The following is a 13,070-nucleotide window of genomic DNA, read 5'->3' on the forward strand; positions in this document are numbered from 1 at the left end:
GACGCTGAAAATAAGAAAAGAAAGAAAGCGGCATCTTGAACAGTAATTTTTGTGGACAGTATTAACACATTCAATTGACAAAACACAAGCCACACGGTTTTCTTAATTATGTATATATATTAACCTTAGAGTAAAAAATTAAATTAGACGAAACAAAAAATAATACGCGAAATGATTAGAAATAAAGTTTAATTAAACAATTTATAAATATCTATTTAAAAATTATCTAATGAAAGATGATGTATTTATAAAAATAAATTTCGGATGCCTTACTTAAAGAATCAAACATCAAAAGAGACTACGTGTTTGTAATGTCGATCAGGCAAATGCTTGAGACGTAAAATAAATTTAAAATTATAGAAGGGATACATCTCTAATTTCTTAATTTTTATCATTTTAAAATATGTTAATTATCATATTGTATCTTTTAGCCATTTCCAACATCCTGGTAAATTATAAATGAAAACATTTGTTTACACCTTTGGTTAGAATGTCAGTTTCTACTTTGTGAAGTAAGCCATACAATACGAGTAAAAAATGCAGATTAAATTATTTTATGGAGAAAAAGAAACATACGAATAAATTTAAAATAAAACTACCTCCTGATATTTCCAAATGTATTTAGCAGCCAGTAGAGTTTACTTTGTTTACAACTGCTATAAATTCGGTATATTTAAAAAAGGCGTTTGTGGCGGTGGTTGCAGCTTTGGACAAAAACGTATTACCCCTACTCAGGCAACCACAGGAGGAGGGCCGCCAGTTGCGTTGTGCGTAGTTGTCATTTGTGTATTGCTTGCAGCTATTATAGATGACGTAAAACTGCTTGGTACGGGCGAGTACCTTTCAGAATCTTTATTATCCGAGAAGTACGAATCTTCAGTTGGTATGGAAGTCGAAGGCGCAGCATGACCGCTACTTTCCTTTACAGTGCTACTGTGCATTAATTCGCCATTTGATGTTGCATTTGGAGAAGGCAAAAGTTTTTGTGATGAGATGGCTGAAGGTGGGGGGTAATTGATAAAGCTGTTAGAACTAGATTCACTAAGGGAGCACGGCGATGTTGCTTTTGTCGTAGCGTTATTGTGTGCTACATTTTGCGCGCGTTTGGAATTTTTCATTTTTCCACAAGGAATGCATAACATAGAACAATGTTCCTTTATCTTAGTTAAGTGATCCAAACGATATTCATTAACCCACTTGGCCTTCTTTTGCTTAGTTTGTTTCACATGTTCTCCCTGCGCCGTATTTATTAGCTGATGCATGTGAGATAAGCCCTCTGGTGTCGTTGCCCCGCAACGCATACAAATACTACAACGGTTACAGCTCCAACGACCTTAATGAACATGAAAAATATTTTGAACCATAAAATACTGGTGTAAAGATTTAGTCTGAACTTACCGTCAGGAACGGTCTTAATTCCAAGACAATATATGTGAAAACCTCTGTCACATTGTTCGCAGAACAACATTTTATTTTGATCATGTCGACGTTTGCACTTCACACAGCATTTACAATCGGCGCATTGCCAATTGTAATTTCGAACGCGTAAACTCATGCGATGTGGCATTTCAATGCAGCTGGGGTGAACTGAAAAGGAAATTAATTTTTATTTCAAAAGACCAAGAGGATTTATATCGCTCCTACCTCTTCGTCTACAAGTATAACATTGTAGAAATAATTCGGGCACATTATTGAGATTACGATTATGTGGACGTAAACAGACTTCACACGTTGCCAATGATTCTTCACCGTTGGATGATTCATCAGAGGACGATGAAGAACACGACGATTCGGAATCCTGCAATTTAATAAAAAATTATATTCAAAACATGTAGATATATATTTTAAAACAAAGTAACACTTACTGTCTCCGATGAAGACGTATCACTCGAGGAACAAGAATCTGTCGAACTTGTCGATATCACTGGTGCACCAGGGAGCAGCGGTACCTTAAATTCATCAGCACTCATATTTCCAGGTTGTCGTGTTCGCCGTAGGCGACGTTTTTTGTGTCGTCTGCCCGGCAATGATTTATCTATCTCAGTCTTGTTATCAATACTCTCTATAGCCGAATCTGTGTCAGAGCTGTTATTACCACAGTCTTTGCAGGACCACATTTGAACAATAGGGTCTACAACCGTATTGAGTGGCATACATCTAAATTGAAAATAAAATAGAAAACATTTCTTTGTAAATAAAGGGTGATTTTTTTGAGGTTAGGATTTTCATGCATTAGTATTTGACAGATCACGTGGGATTTCAGACATGGTGTCAAAGAGAAAGATGCTCAGTATGCTTTGACATTTCATCATGAATAGACTTACTAACGAGCAACGCTTGCAAATCATTGAATTTTATTACCAAAATCAGTGTTCGGTTCGAAATGTGTTCATTCACCGTAACGTTGCGTCCAACAGCATTTTTGAAAAATACGGTCCAATGATTCCACCAGCGTACAAACCACACCAAACAGTGCATTTTTCGGGATGCATGGGCAGTTCTTGAACGGCTTCTGGTTGCTCTTCACTCCAAATGCGGCAATTTTGCTTATTTACGTAGCCATTCAACCAGAAATGAGCCTCATCGCTGAACAAAATTTGTCAAAATTTGAACACATTTCGAACCGAACACTGATTTTGGTAATAAAATTCAATGATTTGCAAGCGTTGCTCGTTAGTAAGTCTATTCATGATGAAATTTCAAAGCATACTGAGCATCTTTCTCTTTGACACCATGTCTGAAATCCCACGTGATCTGTCAAATACTAATGCATGAAAATCCTAACCTCAAAAAAATCACCCTTTAGTTTAAAATAAGGTCTACCGTCGTATTGGGAGGCATACATCCAAAGTGAAAATAAAATAGAATATATTTGTTTATAAATAGTTTAAAGACCATGCCTACCGTAATTCATCAGATGAATAGTCGTGATATTTCTCACAAAATTGGCCTGGAACGAGAGATAACGGGTAATAAATATCTCTTGGCCTTGATGGTTCCCAAATCCGAGGTTTAAGCAAAGTCGGAGGTTGAGAAATGCGCTCCGTTTTTATAGCTAACGCAACTGCTTCAGCAACTGGACGGTTGGGTATAGTAGATAAAGGGGCTGTAGATGGGCAGGGTTTGTTAATGACCAGCGTTTGAAGATCGAGGAATGACAATCGTTCGTCTTTGCGCCTGAAAATTGTCTGTACCATAACCTAGAAATCTTTTGATATTCATTGTAACTTACGTTCTGTTAAAGTATGAGTTCCATTTGCTAGTAGATAACATGGCTCTTTCGCGAGCTTGTAAACCTCTTCCAGCCACATTGAGTCCAAGTGATTTCTGTTTAGCCTCTATTTCACGCAAATGTTTTTGCCGTACAAAGTCCTTATACTCCTCGTACTTTTCATAGAAATCTGTATACATTATGTCCAAAATGTCGGAAGCCCATACGGCCGTGATTCCTAAATCACACATTTTTTCAGACACCAGCCCTTTTTCTTGCAACCAATTTCTCTCTTCCATATCTACTTGACGGCGGGGTAAATCGGGATATTTTCTCTTGAAGCTTTTAATTCCCAAGTACATTGCAACCTGTTCTTGTATCATAAAGGTATCTCGATTTTTTGAGGGACAACAACCTTTCGGTGGCGGCCAATCATATTCTGCTATAGATGCAACTGTGAAGTCGGTGCTTAAAAAAATAATTAAAGTTACTGCATTGTAAGAGTAACGAATAACACAAGTTGTACATACTCTTCAGCAACGCAAACTTCCATTTTCTTTTTTTTCGTTGTTTTCTTGGCGGATGCACTATTTTGAGCTGATGCCGTGCTATTCGGGTCTATAATGCTCGTATTGCTGATAATGGACGACTGGGACTCCTCATTGGTAAAAAAATCAGGTTGGCTACAAAATAGTTTAGTTATAAATAAATATTAATAATATTATTAAATATTATAGAACCCTATGTACCTTGAATAAGAAGGAGATTGTTGTTGTAAACTGGTTTGAGACAAATCGGCGCTCATACGGGTGTCTTCTTCAAAAACTTGAGGAGACTGAAAATATATTAAAAAAAAATTAGTCTATAAAAGAATATCAATACCTTTTTTGCCAGTGAATGATAATATTAAACTAATAAGCACGCTCTATTTTGTCGTAAATAATCAGAGTGCTTATAATCGCTACGGATTGAAATAAAAATAAATGCCATTCAAATTTAGGCTTAGCTATAAGGCTCTGACGGTTGACATTTTTGATTTTATTATTGACTTATTCTGTGACAGAAAAATGTTACGTACCGGACTGAAGAGTTCTTTAATCCTCTCAGGATCAGGGGTATGCTTAAGGGCTCCTATGCAACGTGGCCGATTCATAGCTATAGATTTTACACTTAAACTATCACGACTAATACCATGACTTCGTTGACCACGACCAATACTCCTTCCGCGGGATCCCCGAACACGTCCACGGCTACGGCCTGGTATTGCAGGCATAGAAGAAGAACTGGCTGAGTCATCTAGAAATAGAAACTTTCCGTAGTTAATATTTTATTAAAGTGGTATTAAACTGCATTGGCGAACCTTCAGAGTTATCTGCTCCACTAACATCGTCCGCCGTTTCTTCTTCTTGTGATGCAACTGATCCAGGTTTATAAACAGTTGAAAAATTGGAGACCCTTAATTGCTGTGTAGCTATTATAGAAGAGAAATCGTTCGGTTTGAATATCATATCCGGTAAAGGATCTGACGACGATAAAATTGTTGTGGGTGGCAACATTGAATTATGACTATTACTTCCAATATTTGCACCATTAACACTACAATCAGGAATAACAAAGACGGGGCCATCGTTTCTCGATGTAGCTTCTACAGTGGTAATTGTGTTCGTTGTGCTCCCATTGCTATTGCTTGATGATGAAGATATAGTCAAATCAATTTGGGAAGTCATTGAATGACTAACACTATTTGCAATGTTTGTAATATTTTGAATTGTTGATGAACTATGAAAGCTGACAGACGATATAGACGAATTCGATTCGTGGAAGTGATTGAGTTCATTTTCAGAACCTGTATCGTTTGATGTTTTCTTGTTTTCCAATGACAATGACGATAAAGGCTTACTTTTTGATGTTTTAAGCTCACTTTGAAAGTTTATTGGCGTGTTACTTCTTCTCGATGTTCTCAGGGGAGTTCGTAAATTTCGTTCTCTTTTAGGTGTTTCTATAATATTCTGTTCACTTTTGTTATCTTCTGGGCCTCCCGATGTTGCAATGTCGGTAATAAGAGCAACTGGTTGCTCCGCATCGACCATGTCAATTGCTAGTCTTTTTCGTAACAATTGAACTCTGCGTGCTTTGCAATCCTGTCTATTGTCTGAATTTATTGTATGTTCTTCTTTGGCATTTTCTGAGGTTAAATTGATTTCCGATTTTTTAGGTCTTCCCCTTTTTTTTACAATTGGAGTAGAATTTTCATTCGAGTCAATATTAATTTGAAGGTCTAAACTATCGTTCGAATTTGTTTGAATGGCATCTGTTACTTCGTCCATAGGTATAGGTAACAAATGTTCATGTTTTTGTTTACGCAACCGCTGATGATTTTGGTATCCTGTTGGAAGATATTGTTGTAAGGCATTATTTTTTGTATTTAGCTGTTCGCTTTCATTTTGTATTTTGCGCAATTTAGAGGGTGTTTCTATTGTCTTTTCCGACATTGCTGTACATATAGTCTCTGAAACATGACATTCCTGCGAAACAGGTCGTTTCAAATTTAAACTGTTGTTATTAAGGCTCAGTAAACGGTTTTCCTCTGAAACATTTAGACCATTTAGTGTTTGTAGGTTTTCGTTAAAGATAGTATCATTTTCATGTCTGTCGTCTATGAAACCACGAGGACTCCCTTCCGGAGTGTCAAGAATTTCTATGGAGTCTATGATATTTTCGACGGAGTCTTTCTTTGCACTAGATGGTCCTACATCCATACAGCCAACTGATGAACCGTTAGCCAATAAACGCTCAGCCAACTGGGGATATTTAAGAGAAACTGATGATTTAGTTGCTACCATAGGTTTAGGTTGTAATGGAGGCAGTGCTGTGTTATGCTGTGTTTGTTGTGTCAATTGTTGGGTGTTTTGTATTACAGTGGTCTCTCTTTGTAGACATTCTAACAAAATATTTGTTGAAGGCACAATTGTATTTGTTACCATTGGCGATTTCTCCCTGACATCGTTATCCTCTCCTTCGCCATCATTATAGTCAAAACGGTGCACTGGTGAACTGCCTGCTGACGATGTTAAATCAACTGTATCAATAATATGCCCAATTTTCAACGATGCTTTCCCGTTTAAGTCCATTTCCTCATTAGTAATAAAATTGGAGGAATCTTGTGCATGAATGTTTGTGGCGTTTTGAAACATTTTTGGTTCATGCTGATCCCTAAGTGTTTCATCTATATCCATATCATCGGAATGACGCCGAGGCAATTCAGGTTTAGTGTTAGCATCTGCATCCAGACCAATTTCTTTATTTTGGGTACAATCTGCATTATCATTAAAGCCGCAGAACTCTTGAGAATTACTAGATTCCCCGCCGACATTATCGACATTTAATAGATCGAATTCGTCTGCAACATCAACCACTGGTAAAGTGATCGTATTCTTATTTGATTTTATATCCGTGTCAACGACAAATTTTAGTTTTTGTTGTGGAGAGCCAACATTTTTCGGCCCCAATGAAAACTGGGGCCGAATTACTGTATAAGTGAACGAGTAAAATCGTTCGAAATCTCTCTATTGTAATTATGTATCTTTTTGTTGAACGGGGATTTTCGAAATTTAGGAACGCGAGTATTTAAGTCGTTCATTATTTATCAAAACTTTGACAAAAAAATTTATAAACAAGGGGCATAACTTCCATTAAATACAAGTTGAAATACCTTTCGATACGAAAGCGCACTCGATTACGTATGCGGCAATACGGCCCCTGAGCCCGAATACGCCGCCACTCAATCTCGATGTCTTTTATTTTTATGCAGGCTCTTGTATAAATGCAAAGTCTTATTAAACGTGGCAGATAAATACTTATCAGCCGCCTACCTTTCATCAAAAGTCATCGTTTGATAAAAGTTACGAGCAGCGAGTTCAGAAATACGCTGCTGGTCAACTTAAACCCTTCAACAACAATTGGCCAATAGACCTAGAACAATTTACGGGAAGCTGTCAATTCAACAAATCCTGCCGTCCGTCTGTGCAAGCCAGCTAACAAATTGAAAACTACGAACTGGACTACAATCGTTCCTAGAATATTCAATAAGATCAACATCGCCTACTAAACAAAAGAAGATTCGTTTAATTTGTTTTCAGAAATTCAGCAATAAACATACCTAACTACTTTTCTCACTAGGATTTCCAGCCACTTACAGAATAGGGAATTGTTTTTATTGCTATACTCTTATAATTAACTAAATTTTTTTTTACCTTTAATTCACCTTATACATTTCTAATAATAGTGATCAGAGAATCAAAACACTTGTTTGTCCAAGTACACCAGTTATGGAGTGTTCATAGACTCTAAAATGTCGGTAAAATATGCAACCCGTCATTAATTCACAAGTTTTTTGCTGAGTAAACACAAAACAAACACAAGCGCAGTACCAAGGACAAATGCTGGATAATGTCATCTATCCCGGACATCAAAATATCCAAGATTGACATTGCTTCGTCAAACGAGGTAATTATATTTTTTTTTACTTTTTTATCTATTTGCTAAAACTCTCCTGTTGCTCTTTCAGCGCTAAAAGGGAGCAAATTATGAGCAGCAATACTCCAGTTTGGCAAAACTATGTCGTCCGGCACCAGTCGAAATGGATAAATATCTACGCAGACTGCTAAAGGATATTCAAAACTGCTGCTGCCAAATAAAAACTGACGAGCCGCCTACCGTTCAATTAAAGCGAGTTCAGGATTGCCCCTCTGTTTACCTAAAGCCCCTCAACAACAATAGGCTAGCAGACAGAGTCAAGTTTACGGGAAGCTGTCACTTCAAAAAATCCCTGCCGTCCGTCTGTGCATGTAAGTTTGGTAGCTGTGAAGGAATTACAGCCTCTTACAGAATACCGAATTGTTTTTTATGCCATACTTGTATAAGTCACTAAAGATTTCTTACCTTTAATTCATATGGTTAGAGCGAGTTCAGGATTGCGCCTCTGTTCACCTAAAGCCCCTCAACAACAATAGACTAGCAGACAGAGTCAAGTTTACGGGAAGCTGTCACTTCAAAAAATCCCTGCCGTCCGTCTGTGCATGTAAGTTTGATAGCTGTGAAGGCATTACAGCCTCTTACAGAATAGCGCATTGTTTTTTATGCCATACTCGTATAAGTCGCTAAAGATTTCTTACCTTTACTTCATATCGTCCAATTCTTAATAAAGTAATTAGAGAATCAAAACATATGTTTGTCCAAGAATTCTAGTAGTGGGATGTTCGTAGACTCTAAAATGGTCGCTAGCTAGCATATGGAATTAGTCCTTAATTCACAACGTTCTTGCCGATTGACCACAAAACAAATCCAGGGCCTGTACCAAGGACAAATGCAAGGGCCGAATTACCGCATGCGTGAACGAGTAAACTTGGGTCGCAATTCTCCACTTTTGTAAATCGATTTCGTCCGGAATCAGCTAAAATTAATAATAATCTAAGCAGACTGCTAAAAGTCAACAAAAACTGCTGCAGCCAGTGATCAGCCTAATACCGCTCACCAAAAGTCACCGGTCAATGAAAGCTGAGCTCGAATATGCTGCCACCCAATCTCGATTTCCTTCATTTATATGCAGGCTCTTGTTTGAATGCAAATAAAGTCCTCTTGAACGTGGCAATAACTTTCATTTATTTGTAGCATACAGCTAAACCTATTATTGCTAAGTATGGCGATCATCTTACTACCGTCCACCAAAAGACACCGTTCAATGAAAGCTGGGGCCGAATTACAGTATAAGTGAACGAGTAAAATCGTTCGAAATCTCTCTATTGTCATTATGTATCTTTTTGTTGAACGGGGATTTTCGAAATTTAGGAACGCGAGTATTTAAGTCGTTCATTATTTATCAAAACTTTGACAAAAAAATGTATAAACAAGAGGCATAACTTCCATTAAATACAAGTTGAAATACATTTCGATACGAAAGCGCACTCGATCACGTATGCGGCAATACGGCCCCTGAGCTCGAATACGCCGCCACTCAATCTCGATGTCTTTTATTTTTATGCAGGCTCTTGTATAAATGCAAAGTCTTATTAAACGTGGCAATAACTTCAATTTTTTTTATAACACACAGCTAAACCTATTATTGCTAAGGATGGCGATTATCTTTGAATTAGAAAATGGTTGGTTTTGTTTTTGCCTGTAAACGATGCTTGTTGAAATTCAAATAGTCCGTTTTTCACACTCGTATTTGATATATTTTTATTCTAATGTTAGATTCTAACAACCACGGAAATGGAAAGCTTTGCCCCATCGATGATGTATAGCGCCAAACTCAAATTGTGCAGGGACTATACAGTCATGCTCCTCAATGAACGAGTATATTTTAAATTGTACGGAGATAATCGCTTGTGCAGACGACTACGTGTTGCTGGCCCGAGGTAGGTTTCTATCAACGATTAGAGAAAGCATGGAAGAGTCATTGAAATGGCTGGAGGACCAACACGAGGAAGGAGCTGGTGCACTTCACTCGTAGATAAAAGATACTGTAATTCAGACTTTTGACGCAATCACCCAGCAAATTGGCATAGTCCTCGATTTGAAGCTATCCTGAAGAGGAATACGGAGGAAAAGCGCCGTAAGGCACTGTGTGCTCTTTACTCCTGTTGGTGGATGTCTTTTAGCAAGTGGTAGTAACCAACAAGATGATTTCTTCGATATATATGGCTTTTGTGAGACTAGTATTGACCTATGGAGTACTGGTATGGTGGAGGGCCATGTAAAAGAGAACTTTTACGTTGATACGAATACATATTTGGATTGCGCAATTCGATCGAATTTTGTACTCCGTTGCCAGTACTACGAGGGAATTCCAGAAGGTCCCGAGTCTGGCCAGCGTCGTGGTCACAGGACGGAGGAGTTACTGGCCTTTGATAAGAGGTCGATGAGTACCTTAACAGAGGTCATAACAGGACACTGTGCCATAGGCCATGACTTCTGCAGGAGATGTCAAGATGAGGAGGGTACTATTGAGCACTTGCTCTGTTCATGTCTGGGTCTGCAGGGATGCAGACTCCCTTTTTGTGGAGGCGGTTCCTCTGCGATCTGCGGCCTAATCACATTCGATAGCGTATTCGTTTTTGCTTCGAACATATTATTGATACGAACACATATTTGGATCGCGGTATTCGATCGAAATTTGCTATCATTTTGTACTGCGTTGCCAGTATTAAAAATAGAATTAGAATCAAAACAAATAAGAAAACTTAGTCGGCGGCAGTAAATGAAAATAAATATTACATGGTTTTGTAAATCTAAATGCAAAATTACTCTTTATTGTGCTGTGTTGGTGGATCTCTTTCTTAGGAAGACAAAATCAAAGATTTCATTACCAAACGGAGTAAATTTCTTACAGCGCTTCGATATACGCATGTGGTTGATTTTGCAAATGTATGGAGAGGAGCAAAAAGCAAATGATTTTATGTGCGTAAAAAGTTTTCTGCGCGACAGCAATATCAACAATTAAATCTTTTGATCATTACAAGCTTCCAAAGTTGGAAGTGGTGAAAAAGTGGCAGAAATACAATGGCTTCTAACAGGAGTTTAAAGTCATGCATCGATTGAAAACGATTATGGCAAGGTTTCATATATTTATCTTCTTCCAAGCTACACCGTCACCGAGAGTAAGGAATGAAACTTCCGCAGTTTTTTTGTCCCTTAGTCTGTGCGCAGTATCTTATTGTGTTGCTGTTTCATTAAGTTGACCGGAATTAATTGTTGTTAATTAGTTTATGTTAAATTTGGCAAAAATAGTATATAAATCATTCTTTATAATAAATAGACAAAAAAGGAGAAAAACACAACCAAAAATTTACGTTTTTGCATTCTTATGTGTACAAATAAATGCTTAAACAATCAAAAGAAAGCCTTCTCGGCGACAACAGAGCAATCGAATATTTCGAAAAACGCAACTCGATATCGAGTCTCATGATTCGAAAAATGTACAATTCGATTGAAAAATCTCGAAATCGAATGCCGTGATTAGGCCCCTGTGTGATCTTGCGAACGTACCTCTGGGAGGTTTCCTGAGATTTGTTGGCGGAATGGGATGGTTTCGCCGGAAGGTGCAATAGCCTCCGGTGAAGGCACATACGTGCTTGCGTGAGATGCGAGTTTTTTTAAATCCTTAAATAAATTATTAATTTCGTAAATAAACTAATGCATAGACTTAAAATGTCAATCTCGATGTTTTTATAGCTTAAGATTTAATCATATAAAATTATGTCTAATCTGATCCAATTAGATATACATAATTATATGAAATTATATCTTGGACAAATTTGAAGTCAATTTTGTCTAAAAGTATAAAATTTTATCTAATTGTATTTATTGTGCCACATTAAATCAAATTTGATCTGATTAGAGTGGGTTGATTTTATTTAAGAAATCTTATAATGAACATTTATGAAATTTTGGCACTTTATTCGCATGAAAGTGAAATCTAGTACAAACCAGAATAGTTTCTATATGAATAAAGCAATTACAAGCTGATCATTTTACCAAACAAATAGAATGTTTTTAAAAGTAATAATTCGTCGACATACATGGTAAATAATTATATGTTGATCGTTTAGCAACCGAATGTGATGTATTAAACATTTTAAAATTTTCGTCATGCATTAACGAGCGGATATCTATTGCAATTTGTAGTAAATCATATATATACTCCTAAGAACTAACAGTGACAAATGTTTGGTTTCAATTTTTTTATTACGTAAAGCTAAGTTTTTTTTTGTTTTTGCATAAGGATTACATTATTAAGTCTTACATGTCTACAATATACAAAAGCATTTTGCAAGTGCCTTGTAGGTTATAATACAATTCCGTATTAAAGGAGGTTTTTAACTAAATGTTACTGAAAATAAGTTGTTTCATTTTCAGATTGATTTAATGGCTATAATATTCTGTTTACGACATGGGTTATAATTTACAAAGTATTACGGGTTTAATAAAGTGCTCGAAAAATAGATCAAATTATATGGGACCTATGTTTATGGCAAAAAATAGTTGTTGTGGTAGCAGTGTGTTGTACACTGAGGCGAAAGCCCTTGCCGATGAAGGACTCCATCGGGTCAATACGGTTCGTAGCCGAGACGATTTTTTTTTGTAGAATATAAAACTATTTCTTATAAAGAAAATTTTCAATAAATTAGTAATGTTAATTCTTATAACGGGATATCCAGAGATTTATCAATATCAACAAACATCCACATCGGATGCCATATATAGAGAGAATGAAAATGCCAAATGAAAGTATAGATAAATCATATTAGTTGTTAAAATGATTTACTTCATTACATACAGTTTTTCTTTTTTTATTAGTCTATCGTTTGAGTTGTGTCCTATGCTAAGGGACATTCTATTTTACAAATATTTAGTACATTCATTAATATAAATGTTTTTCCTTCATTCATAAGTATAGTTTTTTAAAGGTTTTCACTTTTGGTGCATTTACCTGAGGCGATAGCCCTTGCCGATGGAGGACTCCATCGGGTCAATACGGTTCGTACAACCGGCTGCAATGGGAGAGTCCGATTAAATTGTTTGAAACCGCAAGATAATTCCGCCACTAATAGTAATTAATTGGTTGCGTGTAGGAGTGCTCAACATTCGATAGAAAAATTTAGGTAGACAAGTATTCCAATTGTCACAAAAAAATTTGACGCCGAGACGATTTTTCTGTAAAATATATAAAATTCTTTCTTATAAAGAAAATTTTCAATAAAATTAATATGAAAAATATTTGATAACGTTTATTCTTATAATGGGATATCCAGAGATGCATCAATTTCAACTAACATCCACATCGTATGCGATATCTAGA

At 36.6% G+C, this 13,070-nt stretch overlaps 1 protein-coding gene across 2 annotated transcripts; it reads right to left on the minus strand.

Moving 5' to 3' along the window:
* Nucleotides 1–151: 151 nt before the first annotated feature.
* Nucleotides 152–12,986, minus strand: LOC131997184 (supporter of activation of yellow protein-like). Of its 2 annotated transcripts, XM_059367700.1 has the most exons (11): nt 12,702–12,986; nt 4,572–5,597; nt 4,290–4,507; nt 3,961–4,046; nt 3,742–3,894; nt 3,233–3,679; nt 2,905–3,177; nt 1,866–2,157; nt 1,645–1,798; nt 1,399–1,587; nt 152–1,333 (listed from the first exon to the last, which is right to left on the minus strand). In XM_059367700.1, the coding sequence occupies exons 2-11, from the start codon at nt 5,536–5,538 to the stop codon at nt 732–734; spliced, it is 3,381 nt and encodes a 1,126-aa protein (XP_059223683.1). In that variant the 5' UTR covers nt 5,539–5,597; nt 12,702–12,986; the 3' UTR covers nt 152–731. The 2 variants fall into 2 exon arrangements, with proteins under 2 accessions (XP_059223683.1, XP_059223682.1); XM_059367699.1 differs by lacking the exon at nt 12,702–12,986 and having other exon boundaries at nt 4,572–6,930.
* Between the last annotated feature and the right edge of the window lie 84 nt (nt 12,987–13,070).

The sequence above is a fragment of the Stomoxys calcitrans genome, chromosome 4 (genome assembly GCF_963082655.1).
Source record: "Stomoxys calcitrans chromosome 4, idStoCalc2.1, whole genome shotgun sequence".
Taxonomy (NCBI): domain Eukaryota; kingdom Metazoa; phylum Arthropoda; class Insecta; order Diptera; family Muscidae; genus Stomoxys; species Stomoxys calcitrans.

Excerpts from the sequence above, each read along its gene's own strand:
- LOC131997184 (XM_059367699.1), bottom strand. The coding sequence starts at position 6,447 with ATGGATATAGATGAAACACTTAGGGATCAGCATGAACCAAAAATGTTT. Across the intron at positions 4,047-4,289 it reads TTAAAGAACTCTTCAGTCCG|TCTCCTCAAGTTTTTGAAGA; the intron begins GTACGTAACATT and ends ATATATTTTCAG. Across the intron at positions 3,680-3,741 it reads GAAGTTTGCGTTGCTGAAGA|CACCGACTTCACAGTTGCAT; the intron begins GTATGTACAACT and ends TATTTTTTTAAG.